Genomic DNA, 19,736 nt, shown 5'->3' on the forward strand with positions numbered 1-19,736 from the left:
GCTACGACGCCGGTTTAAACATACAACAGCCCGCAAGCGGCCAACCCCTGATGACAACGGCGAAGAAGATTAATTTATATTCTTCTTCGTTAGTTTTTATTGGCAGTTGGCAAACAAGCTGAGTGATGCGCGATGCATTAATTACCGTCCGCCACCACGCACATTGTTTAATTTTTTGCCGCTCCATCAGAAATTCTGAGAGGAAATTAAACAAAGTTGAAGTTATTTTAAAAAACCTAAAAGATTCGGGGCTTTTGACAAACCATTCGGGGCTTAAGCCCAATTAGCCACCCCCCCGCTCCGCCCCTGCCGTCCAGGTAGTGTAACCACTGTTTGAACTTTGAACTTGCAAACTATGCTTCCAACGTGTCTACAGGAACATTTAGTGCCTTCGATATCTTTTTGTGTCCTGTTCCTTGTTTATGAAGGGCGATAATATATTTTCTCTTAAATGTTTTGACCATTCTTTTCACTAAGCCATATTTCTAACATGCAGTCAAACTGACAAACGTGACACTCAACAAACCTAGTCAGTTCAGATATTTCATGTGTTCTAGCACAAATGAAGCTCTTGATTAGTTCCATCAGGTGTGCTTGTGTTATGCCCTGTGGATATATATGCATGTATGATTTGGGGAGAGTTATACTACTTATTGAGCGTATTATTACTTGCTCTCTTTCTCTTTCCCTGCGTCTCGATGTCCATACTATCCATCCTAAACAGTATGTGAGATTAAAATAAGTGTATCCCAAAGCATAGTATGTTGAAAAGAGTATGCCAGAAGTCCCCGGATGGACTACTATTTCTGGTCGATTTTCGAAGTGTGGATCCGTGCTCACTATAAAGGCTAATATTGCCCACAAACCATTGCGCTTTGGAGGAGGATTCAGTTCAGAACTACAAACACGAGTTAAGTGTTCAGAAAACTTCAAAACATGGTGGATGAGCGCGACCGACGGTTAAGTAGAGGGGTTTAGATAAAGGGGTTTGACTGAGAAATAATCAACGTTTAAGCTGATTAAAATATTTATTTAATGTTATCCGTGTTATATTTCATCTGCAACAACGTGAACTTTTATAAAGATCCGTTTGGCCATTAACTAAAGTGCATCATTATGGATGAATATAAGGAGAGTTCTCTGCATGAAAGACCTGCGAATGGCAGATTAACGTGCTTCTGCATTTCTCTCCAGTAGGAAATTTTATTAAATGGAGGATTTTATCTTTGACCAGATGATTGACAGGTCAGTTTACGCGACAGGATGCGTGTAACTAAGCGACAGAGGGCAACCGTTTAAGATGCTATTTAATGTGATAGTATGTCCCAAAGCTTGTCTAATCTTCTGCTACACACTCAAAAGTATTTACTTTTTCTTCACAAAAAGAGCACTTTTAGGGTGTTGTTTAAGTAGGAGAATTGAGATGCAACAACGGTCTCTCTCCCTTGCACAGGATATTGGCTTCCATCTGATGCTCATCAGCTGAGTGAATGTAGCAGAGATCTCAAGCACTATAATAGAGTGGAGAAACAATGCTGGAGTGCTGACTGACGGCTACATTTTTTTCCCCTGAACCAGAATTGTGATCTTAGTGAATTGTCTCTGGTGTTAATTTCTTATGTTACTATTACTATTTTGTTTTCACTCTTAATTTGTGTAAATACTTTTTGAATTCAGAAGCTGTAGGGGGAGGGTGCCATTTTCTTTGAACTTAAATTTTGCTTATCTTTATTAGACAGGGAGTGAGGTAAGACTTTGTTGTCTATTTGTTTTCTTTTGCATAGTTAGAATGTTTTGCTTTGTTATGTTGGCCTGGCCCTCTCCTGTAGATTTGCTTTCTTTTGTTTCTTTTTGTTGCCGTTATATTTTAATTATCAAATAAATTAAGAATTATTTGCTTAATCTGGTGTTTTGTTTCTTTTCTGGATCAGGGGATTGAAGTGACGGTCAGTCTTTATCGTTATATTTAGTATAACTATTTCTTACAATTTACAATAACTGTTACATCATCTCCTACCCCTAGACAAACAGGGAGGTTTGTAACACTTGAGACAACACCTGTTTTGCAGATTTGTGCTGTTGTGATGGATTCTATTCAGGGGGTTGAATAATTTTGAGACTGCAGTTGTCATTAAAAGCTGCATTTTCAGTTGAATTTGGGGAAACTACTTGAAACATTTGTTGTGTTGAGCAATTTCAGTTACTTTTGTTTGATTTGTTCATTGCAAACAGCTGAGAGTCTGTAAAAAAAAATTGATTTGCAATGGGGGTTGAATAATTTTGATGACAAGTCTTTATTATTTGCTCATTAACACACCTATAATTGATTGCTTAATTTTGTCTTAAGTGCCACTCATAGGCCTTCATACAGCTCGGCCAATAGTGAAATAAAGTCTAAACCGTCAAAGTTAAAAGAAACTGCCTACAAAAAAATGGTCATACTGAATATTTCAAAGTATATACCGTACTTACAATTACAATAAACCAATAATCATCTCCAAGCAAGTTTTATCATCTGAAAAGATCAGGGAGAGATTTTGCAAAAACATTCTCAAATAATTTATGTCACTTCATTTTGTTTGTTTTTACAGGCTACCAGCCATACCTGTTTGTAATTGGGGACTGTGTATTTAAGATATCTGTGCTTTGTTTGAGCAGGAACCTGAACCCTTGTTAAAACATCCTGAAGTTGTGCTCAGGAGCTGGACATTCACTTTATTTTTAGGGGCCAAGCACCGAAGGTGCGGAGGCACCTATTGTATCTGTTCCGGTTCTTATCATTCTTCCGTTTCTAATTCTTCTTCCGACTGGGCGTCTATAGCAGCCTATAGAACCGTTTGCGGGAAAGTTGTTTTGGTTTGACATTCTGATAGAGGACAGTCCCAACATTAAATACACCAATTTTGGTGTCTCTAACTCATTCCCTCTAGCGCCACCACCTGTCCAAAATTTCACTTTTATTATACTAATAACTTTTTATGACTAGAAGGACTAAAACACATTTTAAATGTGAATATCTAACAAAGGTACCCAGACTCTCTTTTAATCATTCTTGGGGATTTTAACAAAGCAAATCTTTCCCGTGAACTACCAAAATACAGACCGCACCACAAGAGACAGTAATATACTGAACCACTGTTACACCACAATAAAGAATGCGTATCACTCCGTCCCACGGGCAGCTTTGGGGCTATCTGATCACTGTTTGGTTCATCTCATACCGACCTACAGGCAAAAACTGAAATCAGCTAAACCTGTAATAAGGACTATAAAAAATGGACTAATGATGCAGAGCAGGATCTACAGGCCTGCTTTGATTGCACTGTTTGGACTGTTTTTGAAGCTGCTACCAACGATCTGGATGAGCTCACAGATACTGTAACATCATATATAAGTTTCTGTGAGGATACAAGCATTCCTACCAGGACATTCTTATCATTTACTAATGATAAACCATGGTTTACTGGGAAACTCAAACATCTTCGTCATGCCAAAGAGGATGCCTACAGAAGTGGGGATAAAATCTTGTATAACCAGGCCAGAAACAGGCTGACAAAGGAGATCAGAGTTGCTAAAAGAAGCTACTCTGAAAAACTGAAAAAACAGTTTTCAGCCAACGACCCATCATCAATCTGGAATGGCCTGAGGAACATAACCAACTACAAGTCACCATCTGTGGACAATCGACACCTGGCTGATGATTTAAACTCATTTTATTGCAGGTTTGAAAAGCCCTCATTCACACCACACATTGGCTCAGACCTGCACTTCACACATTCACCATCACCTCCTGCACTCCCATTCCTCCCCCCTCCTGCCATCCAACCTGAGCTCAAGGTCTGTGTGGATCTCATCTGCTTGTCTAAAAGCCTGCGCTGACCAACTGGCCCGGGTCTTCACACAGATCTTCAACAGATCATTGGAGCAGTGTGAAGTTCCCTGCTGCTTCAAGCACTCCACTATCATTACGGTCCCCAAAAAAACCCAAATCACTGGACTTAATGATCTACAGACCTGTCGCTCTCACGTTTGTGGTCATGAAGTCGTTTGAAAGACTGGTGTTGGCCCACCTGAAGGACATCACTGGACTGCTGCTGGATCCCTTTCAGTTTGCTTACAGAGCAAACAGGTCTGTGGATGATGCAGTCAACATGGGACTGCATTATATCCTGCAACATCTCGACAGACCCTGGGACTTATGCATGGGACTTATGGAAGGATCTTATTTGTGGACTTCAGTTCGGCCTTCAATACCATCATGCCTGATCTTCTCACAGCCAAACTGATCCAGCTCTCCATACCATCCTCGATCTGTCAGTGGATCACCAGCTTCCTGGCAGACCGGCGGCAGCGAGTGAGACTGGGGAAACACACATCCAGGACTCTCACCACCAGCACCGGAGCCCCCCAAGGGTGCGTTCTCTCCCCACTGCTCTTCTCCCTGTACACTAATGACTGCACTTCTAAAGACCCCACTGTCAAGCTCCTGAAATTTCTAGACGACACCACTGTCATCGGTCTCATCCAAAACGGTGACGAGTCTGCTTACAGACTGGAGGTTGAACAGCTGGCTGTCTGGTGCAGTTATAACAACCTTGAGCTGAACACGCTCAAAACAGTAGAGATGATCGTGGACTTCAGGAGGAACAGCCCACCACTCCCCCCACTCACCATCATGAACAGCACTGTGGAAGCATTGGAGTCATTCAGGTTCCTGGGAACTATCATCTCTCAGGACCTGAAGTGGGACAATCACATTGACTCCGTTGTGAAAAAAGCCCAGCAGAGACTGTACTTCCTTCGCCAGCTGAGGTAGTTCAAGCTGCCACAGGAGCTGCTGATTCAGTTCTACTCAGCCGTCAATTGTGTCAGTCTTATGCACATCCTTCACTGTCTGGTTTGGTTCAGCTACCAAATCAGACATCAGGAGACTACAACGGACAGTCCGGACTGCGGAGAGGATCATTGGTGCCCCCTGCCAAACCTCCAGGACCTGTACTCTTCCAGAGTGAGGAAGAGAGCAGGTAAAATCATCACAGACTCCACTCACCCTGGACACCACCTGTTTGAACTGTTACCGTCAAGACGGAGACTCAGATCACTGGCCACAAGAACGTCTAGGCACAGGAACAGTTTCTTCCCACAGACCATTTCCCTCCTGAACAGTTAACACTCCTCCGAAGGCATATGCCTTTAAGTGCAATACTCCCACTGTTTAGTGCAATATCCTGCAACTCAGGTGATACTTATATGTAGATTTATCTATTTATAATATTCAAAACACTGTAAATATGTTCATTATCTGTAAATCTGAAAATGTCGACTATTCTGACTAAACCCAACTGTGATACTTTTATTCTCATTTATTTATATTTATATTTTTTATTCTTATAATTTGTTTAGCCTATTATGTTTCTTGTTGTATTTGTATATGTCCACTGGAAGCCTCAGTACCAAAACAAATTCCTTGTGTGTGCAAGCACACTTGGCAATAAAGCTCTTTCTGATTCTGATTCTGATGACATACAAAGAAATTATGAGCACATGCAAAAACGAGAGAACCAACGAAATATTTATAACTGATTGCGCTGTAGTCAATGTATGCTTTTCCTGTGAGCTTTTTTTTTTTTGCATATAAAAAAAACCTGTAGCTCTAGTTTGTTTTTTGCCCAAAATATAAGTTCCTTCATAAAAATCCTTAAAATATTTGAAAACAAATTTTTTCTCATATTTTGATGGTTTACTTAAATTTGTAGGGTTATTAAAAACAAATATCCCCTCCAGACATCACTTTTGGCCACTACTCTATGTTACTGTGGATAAACACATAATCTGTTAATGAATCTCTCTTCAAAAAATCATAAAGGAGGAAGAAGGAACAAGGCATTATTCGTGTGTGTGTGTGTGTGTGTGTGTGTGTGTGTGTGTGTGTGTGTACACGTCTGTACGTGTGTCTGTACGTGTTAGCATCCTCAGATGTTTTGCAGATTTCATGAAGAACCTGCTGTGTGGCATCAATGGCATGCCAAGATATGATAGGAACACGGAAAGTATAACTGGTGAAAAGAGAAACTTTTTATCTTGCCTCTAATGGTATGTCCCAGCTCAAGCGTTGAGGAGGCAGTAAGGAGTGCTCAATCTCTCCTTTGCAATTCCCATCTGGTGTGTAACCCAAATGAAATGTGTCTGTGGCCAGAGTGAACTATGAGAATGAAAGAGTGAAAGATCTGAAAAACATTTCTCCCAAACAATGATGCTTACACTTTTAAGTAACAAAACGTTCATTATTGAATACAAAATGTTTGATGTTAATTTTTAGTATGTGTGGAGGCGTGCATGGAAGACACATGTCTTCTACCGAAAGCTGCTGTGGGGAGATAAAAAGCAGTCTTTGTCCATACAAAACACCCACAGACACTTTTATAGCATATTCAAACGTGGCAGTGGGTTGATGACTAATACAGAAACTTGAACCATGACATTTGATCTATGATGACCGCCAAGTTTTTTACTGCTGCATGTGAGACTCCCACACTCACCTCCCACAGGTGGGACACTATAGGAGCATCTGCCCATGAATGTTCTGCGTTCAGCCCATTCTTTCCATTCTTATACACCACAACAGAAAATGACTTGTCAAACCACCTGAAAGAAAGAGCACAGAGATAAAACAATGTAAACATGCAAAGTTCTGCAGTTTAAATGCCTTAACATGCAAAGTTTCTCAACAAAAACAAGTTATGCTGCTTTCCCACCTGTCGTAGCATTTTCCGTGAAGGAGTGATTTGGCATAGCGGTCCAAGTTCACAGAGGGGTCTTCCCCCATCATGCCTTCTTCCTGATCATCTAGTGTGACAAAGAATGCTGCTTTCTCAATGCAGTCCAATGATCGCTTGTTAACTCCAGAGCTGAAGAACTGCTTCCTCACCTGAGCCCAGGGCGTTCTGACAGAACAAATAGTTCAAGACACAAAACAACTTCCTGGTCTCATTAAAGCGTTATTATTGAGTCATCTGGGATAAAATAGTCACTTCTGACAACTGATAAGGCACAAACTTCCTTGTAGACACCAGAGATCTTAATAAGAGGGAAAATCTTAAGAATGTTAGTTAGCTCATATCTGGCTTTGAATCAGGAAGAACATTCATTTTCTCATTCTTGTCTTCTATTTATATAGTGTAAAGACCCAACATATGAATGAAAAATAAAACTTAACAAATAGCCATTTTGCTGACTCTCTGATCATTTGGAAAACATCTGCTGTATATTGTTCTTAAGTAAACTTGGAATATACTGTCACATTATCAACATGTTGATTCAATATTTTTTTTAATGAATATTTAAGAGCAGAAAATATTCATGTCACTCCTCAAAAAAAGGACTAAAGTACTATTTTTTTTAAGCCTTGGAATTGCTAGCGCACTGTTCTACCAGTTGAGGTCCAGGAACAAAAATAAATAAATAAATATTTTGAAAAAATTGTTTACATAAATATTGCAAACATTCTTATTTATCTATCCGTCTGTCTGATAATTCAATATTTGGTGATTGTTATTTTTAAAGCAACACTAAGTAAGATTTTTTCCCTTAAAATAATGTTTCCAAAATCGTTTCAGTGGTTCATCAAGTCGTGACATGGTGAAATGCTCTTATGTCACAGCTTTGCTGTCCTTTATCTGATATATCCACGCTATGTAAGATTGCCAGATCGGGTCGTGTTTCTGTAGTTCTAATGAGACATACGAAAACTACTCATTTAACTTGCTTTACGGCAAGCGTTACAATTTCTGCAATTGCTCGTTTGTGATGTCGCAATACATCATACTTTCATAAAATCATACTCTACCTTTTCTGTGGCCATTGTTGATTCCAAAGCCGGTGCTGGATAAACAGAGAGCATGAGTGTGCGCGTGCGACAGTAGGCTAAATTATTTACGACAGCGGTAATGGACAATTCTGCTTCCAACCTGTAGGGCGACCGTAGAGGAAAAGTTCCTTTGTGTTGCTTTAAAATAGATATTTTATCTGTAATTTTACGGCAACATGAATGACACCACAGTTGTAGAATGACTAGTGGTTTATCTAGGTCAGAATTCAACAAGGAATTAGTAATGTATTACATTAATCATTAAACAATTCCCATCTTGCTCCTAAACAACAGACATTGTGTCTTTTAAAATAAATAACGAAAGACATGTAATGGATACATATTAAGTTAACACACGGCTTTATTTATCTAGGCTGACATTCAGCCTGTAGATGTAATATGCTGTCTATTAACCCTCCCAGTATGTTAAGTATAGCAGACTGACTCAACATCAGAGCATGAGGGGGATCGTATAAAACTGCTTTTATTGCATTGATTTTTGCATTCTAGTAAAGGTCATTTAGGTCATTTATAATCTAGTGCACAACATCCTCTCGTTTCCTGTCTGAGGATAATGCACAGTTGCATGCTCAGGCTTTCATCATCTAAAAAATTCCAACATGCACAGTCCTTTAAATGTTACATAAAAAGTAGTGGCATCAAATACACATAAGTGGGTGCTTATTATATGATTTATGTCACACAGCCAATTCCATACAATTCTTCTGCAAGCACTTGATCCCCAACCTTTAAAAAGTCAAAATGAAATGGCACTTGCAACCCACTTTACTTCCAATAATATTCAAGGGTAAAAAGAAAAATAGGACAGGACTTTGTATCCCTTTTATCTATCAGGAATTAATTGGATGATCAAAAGTGGATGTGCCATATGAGAATGGAGACAGACCCCAATACAAGTTTGCTTTTAATGCCTATAGCTGTTGGTTCGATTAAGCAGAAGCCTATGCTGCATCTGTGATCTCAGCGGAAAAGAAAAAATACTTTCAGAAGTGGAAGTAGTTATTGCATTTTTAAGATTACAAAGCCCCTAAAGGATGGCAATTATGTCTCAGGGGTACATGATGTAATTGTAGCATTTGGTGAATTAATCGGCGTCCAAAATATAACGGTGTTTCTCTAGGAAAACATTCAGCCTGGAATTATCTACTGTTTATAGACAAAGTGCAAGTTTGTGTGGTCATTTAATTGGATTTGATTTATGAGGCTCCCTCCACAGAGATAAATAATTAACAAACCTGAAAGGGATTTAACGATCCCAGCCTACCCGCCCCGTCACCAGACAACCCATAACGCTAGACATTCTCTCAATGCATTTATACTCTTCGCACAGGTTACCCTAAAAAAAATGAACGAGGAAGGTTGTGCACTTTACATAATATATTTATATTTGGTTTACTTATAATAATTGGGTTTTTTGACTTGAAATGTTTTTTTTTATCTATTAAGGTCCACATAATTATGTCTCAACTTAACAGTACAAAATCCTAGCAGGTTGTCTTTACTCAAACCATTTATGTTAAGTAAAGAATTCTTACATCCAGAGGGTGGCAGTATAGTGCAACGCCAACTGCCATTTTGCCCTAACTTAATTTGATTGTGTTCAATCAACTTAAATATATGTAAAATTTAAGTTCAAAGTCTGTTTGTGTTGGATTACATGAATGATTAGTGTTGCATTAACTGAAACTGGGCAGTGCTTGTTAGTTCCCAGCATGCTTTGCATATGGTTGAATTAAGAGAACACAAATGTTAAAATTAAGTGTTTATTTTTTTTATTTTTTTGAGAAAATGAGAAAAGGGGAAGACTTGATAGTGTAATTGTGTTTTATTAGAATTATTAGAACCATTTAAATTACAGTGGGTTACCATTGTGGAAAACAGCCAAGCATTTTGTTTGGCTGTGGACTGATTTAATTACTTTCTACAACTTGGTTGAGGGAGCATGTAAATCTTATCATTTAAGATGCTAATGTGTGCTACTGCTAGCAAATAGCTAGCTATAGTCAATCAATTTATGTCACTAAAATAAATGAAATGTTAATGGATGAATGAATATAAAAAATACCTGAATCATGTCAGGAAGCCATTAAAAAATTCACTTTAAGACTACTTTAATTGGGTCGCTTAAAATGACTTTATTCCATGATGATGAAGTTACATGAACAAATTATGTTTGTTTAACTTAACCCAGTTATGTGGAACCTGTTGTCAAAGTTAATTAAAGCCAACAGTCCAAAGATTATAATCATTATCATATTTGACGTTGTATAACCTGTGCGAAGAGTATAAATGCATTGAGAGAATGTCTAGCGTTATGGGTTGTCTGGTGACGGGGTGGGTGGGCTGGGATCGTTAAATCCCTTTCAGGTTTGTGAAAGCAAAGCAACCCAACATTTTTGGTGTTTGGGGGACTAAGAGACCCCAAACTTTTAAAGAGCGATTGCATAAGGAATTTTTTTTTTTATATGGAAAACTATATTTTTTTTTTATTTACTTCTCAACTATACATTTATGCTGTGTTTTTGTGGAAATTTGGAAGTTGTTTACCCATTTACTGCACAATTACTTAACTAGGCCATAAATTGGCTTATGAAAAATTATTTTTTAAAGAAAAAAAAATCACTTAAATGACGATCTTAATTAAATAAATAAAATTTTGGAAAATTGCTCTATGTGTTAGGGATAGATTACTGCCATCTGCAGGTTTGTGGAAAAACTTTAGAAACTATAGTTAAAGCAATAACGTGCAATGACCACATATATCCAATAGAGGTCCATATAGGACTTTTCACTTCATTTTTCTTGATGCTTCAACTTCTCACAACTTTATGATATATATTTTGTGAATATGTATTTAAACAATCTGAAATACATAAATCTATTTTTGTCAAAGTTAGAATTTGTTGTCTGATATATTTCGAATTATCTGTATTTGCAAATTATTATACATACATTTGCAGAAACATTACATGTCACATTTTCCCTCTCTTTCTCTCTCTCTGTGTGTGTTGTGTGCGTGCGTTCGTGCGTGTGTGTGTGTGCGTGAATGCTTGTTCCATGTTGCATTTGTAAATTTTTTTCAGATTTATGCCAGTTTGGTTGATTTTTGGCCAATTTCTATAAAAATGCTCTGTTGCAGTCACATACATGTGTGTGTTTGTGTTTGTGTGTGTATGAGATAGAAAGTTTGTTCCACTTTGTCTTTATGCTCTAGGACCAGACCTTGATTTAAATGTAATTTTTTTAGATTTATGCCAGTTTTGTTTATTTTATTTGCCAATTTCTGTAAAAGTGAGTGAGATGGTAACTTTCCACTTTTCCACTTTTTTTTTTTTTCAAAGTTCCACTTTTTATTTATGCTCTAGGACCAGTCCTTGGTTTATATGTAGAAATTTTTATATTTATAATGGATTTACTTTTATTTTTTTGACAAACAAAATGAAAAAGTCATTTTTTTCATTTTTCCATTCATTTTCAATGTGGGGTCATTTTGACCCCAAACGGTATTTTTTTTTTTTTTTTACACACCTTTAGAACAACCAAATCAAGCCCAGTTTTTTGTGCATGTTTAGATAGATTATTTAGGAAAAGTCACAGAGTTTCATGCCCCTGAGATTAAGGTAACACTTTTAAAAAATGAAGGAAAAGACCCCAGTGGGGTCCCCTGGTACCCCAAACATAGATTAAGGGTTAAATGACCACACAAACTTGCACTTTGTCTATAAACAATAGATAATTCCAAGCTGAATGTTTTCCTACGAAACGCCGTAATATTTTGGATGCCAATTAATTCACCAAATCCTACAATGACCTGTAAATGCGCAAAAACTGTTTCCATTGCAGTTTTTGTGAAATATTTATTTTTCAAATTGCCTGAAAAACCACCTCATGTGAGCGTAAAAACTTTTTTGCGATAAATGGACGTTTTTACGAAAATTACCTGTTTCCATTGGGCGTATTTTCAATTCGCAATTTCAATTTGTGCAACTTGAAGGATAATGGAAACGCGGCTACAGACACTGACTGTCTAAATATCTGACCTGTTTCCTGCAGTCAGTGCTCCTAGTTTTTCCTCTCCAGGAGAAGGAGGTGAAGGGTCATCCAGAATCCTTTGAATCTGATACTGGATCTCTCTGGGTGACAGCAGGCGTCCTGCTCGGTAGACCCATAAGCTAAAGAAGCGGCCCCTGTGGTACACGGCGACAAACTCGCTGTCCTGCCAGTGCTGCAGCACATCTGAGAGATCAAGAAACTGTCAAGGACACAAAATCACTTTCTTCATGTGTGTGTGTGTGTGTGTGTGTGTGTACCTGTCTCCTCTCCAGGTGTGCGTGTGGTGTTGAACATGCGTTCACACTGAGCTGCACACAGTGGTATGACCGTACCAGGAATACGACTCTAGATAAACCAGAACAAATAATCTCAATGACTTCCTGCAAAACTGTCAAAAAGTTCTCTATATTCTGAATTGAACAATACAGGAGTATGACAGTGTTTCAGTGCTTTAATTTAACCAATTTATAATTCCTATTTTATATACATATGGGTCGCTGACGCATAACGTAAGTGTCTGATTAGCTATAGGTGTCAGATACAAGAAAAATTTTAAATAAAATCTTGACAAAAAGGCAATTTAAAAAAGAAATTTCATTAAAATCTATATCAATGTAACTCCACTCAATGTACAAAGAGTATTTTTTCCCCCCATCACTTTCAATCAACTTATTGTAACTAGTTGTGACTTGTTGGTTTCAAATGGTCTGGTGACAAATCATTTTTTATTTGTGCAAGCAATGCAGATATTCAGGGTAGTCTATCAATTCATACGAGGTTATAAAACCTGTATGTATTATAATCTTGTTTTGTTTTTTAATTGAGAAATTATGTTTAAAATGTTTTAAGCTTAGAACATCACCTTGAAAAAGAATTTACCAACATATGCATATTTAAAGCAAACTATAGTCTTCATTGTTCTTGCACGCCTGGCCAGTGACGAATCAAAAGGAATCAAGGAAATCCAGGGAAATAACGAAGTAAATTAACAGGTAGAGACATGATTACTAAAGCAGTTTCTCGTTCAGAAAGTGAGAGTGGTGTTGGGTGGGGTTTAGTTCAAATTCTGCTGAAAACATTGAGGTGTGTAACATACAGGGTTGAGCTCCTCTCGATTGACTTTGCGGCGATAAAGGAACAGTGCAGTGATCGTATTCCCAGCTCGAGCTGCCTGACTGGCAGTTGGAGTCACAAACAGGAAGTCCTGTGAATGAATTATACAGACAGTTAGAAAAGAGAAGCATCCACCCAAAATCTGAAGTTTTCCTTTCCTTTTTTATAGGATTAGATTACTGAAACACTGCTGAAATCCAAGGAAACATCTATTTATGATTAATTCTAGACAATGGATTTTATTTCCTTTGCAAGCATGATGGCTGAATGTCATTTCATTATATAAAATATAAGATATATAACACATTTTAAGCACAAGAGATTCCATATTTTTAAGCAAAACAATTAGATGACATTTACATGATAATTTTTGGTCTGAAATATTAAAAAATAGAGTGTTCAAAATAAAGATAAACAGTCATGGGAAAAAGAAAGGACACCCTATTGAATTCTATGGTTTTCATGGTTTCTGGTCCATGGCAGGTCTTAAATTTAGGTAAATACAACCTCAGATGAACAACAACAGATGACACATTAAGCTGTGTCATTATTTAACAAAAACTAGGCCAAAATGGAGAAGCCATGCGTGACAAACTAAGTACACACAAAGTACACTCTTCCAGGAATGAAGAGAGTGAGTAGCAGTCAGGCACTGCTAATCAAATGTCTTTGATTAACTGATCATCAGAAAGTGTGATTAACTGATCATCAGCAAGTGTGATTAACTGATCATCAGCAAGTGTGATTAACTGATCATCAGCAAGTGTGATTAACTGATCATCAGCAAGTGTGATTAACTGATCATCAGCAAGTGTGATCACCTCTATAAAAGAGTTTGCTGCTCTGGAGCATTCAGGTGTCTGTAAACACAATGCAGAGGAGGAAAGGCATTAGCAATGATCTTAGAGAACCAATTGTTGATGCCCATCAATCTGAGAAGGGTAACAAGGCCTTTTCCAAAAAATTGGAAGTTCATTATTCCACAGTGAGGAAGATTATTCACAAGTGGAAAACATTCAAGACAGATCCTCCCAGGAGTGGACGTCCCTGCAAAGGTCAGACCGTGCAATCGCTTAGAGAAATCGGAAAAAAATCCAAGAACTACACCACATAATCTAAAGTCACAAGTATGGCATGTTTGGAAGGGTTGCCAGGAGAAACTCTGTTCTCTCTAAAAAGAACATGACAGCACGGCTTAGGTTTGCAAAGTTGCATCTGAACAAACCTCAAGACTTCTGGAACAATGTCCTTTGGTTAGACGAGACCAAAGTGGAGATGTTTGGCCATAAAACACAGTGCCAAATTAGGCGAAACTAAACACAGGATATCAGCACAAACACTATGCCAAATGTCAAGTGTGCAGATGGAGGGTTCATGATTTGGGCTCGTTTTGCAGCCACATGACCTGGGCACATTGCAGTTTTTGAGCCGACCATGAACTCCTCTGTATACCAAAGAATTCTAATTGATAGGGCAATCTAACTGGACAATGATCCCAAGCACACCAGCAAATCTACAACAGAATGGCTGAAAAAGAAAAGAATCAAAGTGTTGCAATGGCCCAGACAAAGTCCAGACCTCAACCAGGCAGACATTTTGCGGCGGGACATTAAGAGACCAAGAGACCATACAATTCTAAAGGGTGTACTTTCTTTTTTACATGGACTTTTTCTGTGTGCGCATATATATATATACACACACACATACATATATATATATATATATATACATAAGTTATGTATATGTTATGTTATATATATATAAGTTTTATAACGTCTAAACAAATCAAGTCACAAAAGCAATCAAACCTATCCCGTGACTTTAAATAATTTTTTTCCTTTTAACACGGTACAGGGCTTACATATTTTTCATTTTTACAAATTTTGGCCTTCTTAAACATAATTGTTACCCTCTGGATAACTCAACTGTGTATTTTTTCAGATCAATTCAGATACCATGTCATGTACCATAACTTCATCATCTGAAGAGAGAAATTGCCCCTCACAGTACACGCATAATAAAGGACGTAAACAGGATTGTCAAGATATTTCACTGGAACTTGGTCTTTATTACATCTATATTATGTTCAATGTCTATTGTTATTTATGAATGTATTTAGCTAACAACTGTTGTTAGAGCACTGTAATTTTTTGCTACAATTTGCCATGTCAATAAAAAAATAAAAGTACCTAATTGACACCACATGCTGTTTGTTTGTACGGTTTGTTTATGTAAACCCCATATAGAGGCAACAAGATATTATACGCCAGGCAGAGAGAGGACTAAAAAATTATATTAATAAATAATATATAAGAATAATATTAATATTTATAACATAAATATACTAATTTACTAATATTAATGAAAATAAACTACTATTATAAAGGTTATTTATAACACCATTAAGGCCCTTATATAACACTTTCAAAGCATGGTTCTTTATGGACCCTTATAAAAAGGGTTCCAGATTTAGAACCAAAAATGGTTTTGCTATTGTTACAAGCCAAAGAACCCTAATTTGGTACTGTTTAGAAGCATTTTTCTTAAGAGTGTACCTGTTGATAAAAAGATGCATACTCTAAATGACAAATTATCTGGTGGTATTTTACATACATTACGTACTTCTAGTGAGATATATATATATATATGACATTCACATTTTCATTAAGTGCGCTTTTTTAGTGTCCAAATATTTTCTAATAAACATCAAAATGCACAAACATATGTGAGACTCCGTTTCTATATTCTTAGGTTCACTTTTCTTTCAACACCATAAACGTTAAAACAGAGGTGGACAAGTTGTCCTAAACAGCAATGGTATTCAGTGAATGTCTTAATAAGCTTAAATGTTTAATGAAAATAGGGGTGATAATTGACAATGAGTAATGCAGTAGGCTCATTTACCATGCCATAATAGTTACTGTTGACCATGATAGGACTCCTGCTCCGGAGGTAAACATACTCTTCCCACCAGTCACTAACCTGGAAGAAACAAAGAAACTCTAAATATGACAAACTAAACTATCCCAATCAAATGTCTAGAAGTAACTACATAAATGATTAATTATAGTTCTCCAAAAGCTCTAAATACATTATGATTTTGCTGTGTTGATCTGACACACACAAACACCAGTTACATTGTCATATGAGAGTTTTAGAATGTTGCTTTAAAAAAATGCTTAAAATGTTCAGGCTTCAAACTGTTATTAAAGGGTTATTTAAAAGAAAGCTGGAATACCATTGGTAACCAATTTAATATGATCTGCAGGGATATTTGAGATATTTTTGAGTCATTATCACTCTAATAAAGTTGTTTATGCATCTAACATTCAATACCAATACATTTGTATTAATGATTAATGATTTTGAACAGCTGTAGTACTGTATAACTATAGCAATGCAACTACATGCTCATGATAAGACTAATGATAGCTGTGACATTGACCAGAATATAACTGTACAGATTTCATCACGTACATAGTTTGTGGCCCACAGCGCTTTGAGTTTGAGATATCTTTGTAGGCGGTTACCCAGACTTTTCTCAAATTCAGCAGCCAGTCTCTTCATTCGCTGAAAACCAGGCGCATCGTGCAGTGGCTTCACTGACTCAAGATACTAAAACAGAGAAAATGGTTGAGATAGCACTCAGTGGTATCTTTCAAAGCCTAAAACTCCATGACCCCCGACAATTTCTAGAGGAGACTTCCCAGCAAATCAGCACTTATGGACATTACATGCAAACAATTTAATACATAATATATTGACTCACTTTTTCCAAAGTGTCTTTAATGGAAGGTACAGGCAGGTGTGGTAAAGATGTCTGATAACTGTACAGTAATGGCTTGCCTCCGGACAGCAACCTAACTAGAGTCTGGCAGGGAGGACAAGAAAAAGAAACAGTCAAGAAGAAAAATATCAAGCTTTTAACAATAAGAATGACCTGATTTGGGACTGTAATGTCACTTCCACATTGGGTCAGTGCCATGTTTTTAAACACATTCCACATCCAGTGATCATGTACGTGTGTTTTTATGCCTTGCATGTATGATTCAGGTGGCGATCAGGACGGCCGAGGGACGTGACGTGAGAGAACGGTGCGAGGCCGGTGATGATGGAGAGGAACAGGCGTGTGTTTTAGTTGTGTTTGGTTTTTGAATTTGTTTTTTATTTTAGCCAGCAGTCGTCCGCGAGGGGCTGCTGGCGGTATTTTGGTTTGTTTGTTTTATTTTAAATAAAGTTTGTTTGAATGTTCGCCGGTTCCCGCCTCCTTCTTCCCTGTACATTGCTACAATTCGTAATAGTCTTTAGAGCATTAGTTTGAATAGGTTATGAGAAAATAAACCTGAATAACAAATGTTTAACAGGAAGTGCCATAATTTTCCAGTAAAAGTGTTTATGAACTTATAGCTGTCATCAAGTTGCATTTTTGATATTTAATTATATACAGAGTCCTCTTATGATTGCCGAAGCTGCATATATGTGAATAAAAACAGTAAAAACAGTAATATTGTGAAATAATATTACAGTATAAAATGACTGTTGTTTATTTGAAATGTATTATAAAATGTAATGTATTCTCCTGTGATGGTACATCTGAATTTTCTGATTTGTTTTCAATGTCACATGAAATAATTTAAATATGCTGGATTTCAGGATTCTTTGATGAACAGAAAGTTCAAAAAACAGCATTTATTTGAAATAGTTACAAAAGATTTCTATCTCTTTACTGTAATTTTCAATCAATTTAATACATCCTGTATTAATTTTTAAAAAAATTTAAACTTACCGAACCCAAATATAATATGTAACTGAAATAACTATTTTATAGCTTGTGGCAAGACAAGTGAAAAAGTTGTCGGGGAGAGTAAAACTACTGACCAGGGGCCTGTTTCAATAAGGAGGTTAAGCCAACTCTGAGTTAAAACTTGAAGTCTGAGTTGACTTACCCTGAGATGGGAAACTGAGTTTTCGGTTTCAGAATAGCTGAATTGAGCTACTTCAATCAATTCTGAGTAGGTTGACTGAGTCAAGCACGTGCACCATGACTATGAAAAGCATGATCAATAGAGCTCCGAAATTACGATTCACCATGGCAACAGCACCTGACAAAAAGACGTCCACATGTTCCGAGTCAAGTATAATTCTTATTCACTATTATATTATCAGGTGAAAACTGAGAGAAAGGTAAGTTATTGAACTAATACCCATTTTCATGGTATCCCACAGGCAATAAAAAAGAAAAGTGGCAGCAACTAAAAATGAACAATAAATTCATAATTCAATCAGTTAAATTGGCTGTAGGCTACATGACTTCACAAACATTTGACATATTAAATAATATAATTCAGTGTCTATTTCAATGTATAATTCGCAGCTGTTTCCACATAGTATAATGCTCTTCTCACATAATTAAATGTTCTCTAATCCAACCTGTTACATTTTTTTAATTAGGCTAATAAAATTAACATTTAACTTCTATTGGGCCAACAGCAAGAAGGCATAGGCTGGACCTGCACCATCACTGACAGATGAAGAGGAGATACACAATATTGGAAGAATATTAAAATCCAACAGGAAAAAGAAAAGCTGTTGCTTTTGTATTTGTAGGAAATAAAGATTACCAAATAAATTGTAAATAATCTGTGTGTATTCAACAGCTGTGGTGGTTACGGCATATATCTCAGACTATCCTTCAATTCCATACAGTAATTTGTTTCATTTTCGGAAGGTGCGATGATGGGAATACGCATATCATCAATGCATCCAACCACATTGGAAATCCTAAAGGAAAATCTAATTATTAGGTTACTTTCAGAGGTCACAGCAAGATGTTATCAAATGAACTTCATTTATGAGATTAGCCTCATTTAAAGGGTAAGTTTTGGCATTTTACAAGTAAAGCCCTGTTTTAAGATCGTTTCTGATGAAATCGAACGGTTAAGATTAAAATTCGGACATATGTTGCTGTCCCGAGAATTTAAGGTTTTTGTGTTAGCAATCTTAAAACAGGGCTTTACTTGTAAAACGCAGAACTTAACCTTTAAATCAATTTCTCCACCACTGTCCTGCAATCCTGTGAAACTCCTCTTTGATGGATCTCATGCGTTTGTGTCCAGGAAACAAAAACTCTCAGAAAGAGCATGAGAGCGAGGCGCATTTTCCTTCCCGCTCTGATACAGCAGCTTTACTAATGATTTCCATTACACGAGAGTAGATGTTAAAACTTCATCCTGATTTTTACTCGGCTTTCGCCAAGATAAGCACTAACTAAGACGTAGCTTTACAGTAACCTATGCTTCTCCATCCATTTACTCTTCTTTCCATATGGTGATGTGAATCTCCTTCTGTCTGGTGTTAATAGCCGCAGTGTATTTTGCGCGTCAGCACACACAACGGCTGCAACCACAGTGCGGTCTTTCCAGTGGATCAGCATGACAACCCTCTGGATTGAGCGGAGTAGGGAACATCTCTAGGGTCTTCAAGTGGGCACCTTCAGTCCTCAATGTTTCGTCGACTAGTCCACGACACCTCAAGAGGGCTCTACAGTCACTCTGGTGTCCCAGAGTCACCCCCTCCGTCCCCCACTCAACTCAGCCCAGCTTACTGACCTTTACATCCTTCCTACTGCTGAGGTTGCTCCTTCCTCGTAGTTCACATGTGCCATAACCACAATCTCTCACAA

General features: G+C 37.3%; 1 protein-coding gene across 5 annotated transcripts in view; it reads right to left on the reverse strand.

Moving 5' to 3' along the window:
* Positions 1-19,736, reverse strand: part of cpt1a2b (carnitine palmitoyltransferase 1A2b) — a 45,076-nt gene that overhangs the window by 14,911 nt on the left and 10,429 nt on the right. For all 5 annotated transcript variants that reach the window (XM_077212780.1, XM_077212778.1, XM_077212779.1 and 2 more), the window contains 9 exons: positions 16,824-16,925; positions 16,532-16,669; positions 15,959-16,036; positions 13,038-13,145; positions 12,199-12,286; positions 11,929-12,124; positions 6,756-6,944; positions 6,540-6,645; positions 6,086-6,202 (listed from right to left, as the gene is read on the reverse strand). In XM_077212780.1, the coding sequence (XP_077068895.1) occupies positions 6,086-6,202; positions 6,540-6,645; positions 6,756-6,944; positions 11,929-12,124; positions 12,199-12,286; positions 13,038-13,145; positions 15,959-16,036; positions 16,532-16,669; positions 16,824-16,925 (1,122 nt within the window). The remainder of the gene's footprint in view (positions 1-6,085; positions 6,203-6,539; positions 6,646-6,755; positions 6,945-11,928; positions 12,125-12,198; positions 12,287-13,037; positions 13,146-15,958; positions 16,037-16,531; positions 16,670-16,823; positions 16,926-19,736) is intronic.

This window comes from Siphateles boraxobius, unplaced genomic scaffold (assembly GCF_051911475.1).
Source record: "Siphateles boraxobius isolate OS27281-9 unplaced genomic scaffold, OSU_SipBor_1 66, whole genome shotgun sequence".
NCBI lineage: Eukaryota > Metazoa > Chordata > Actinopteri > Cypriniformes > Leuciscidae > Siphateles > Siphateles boraxobius.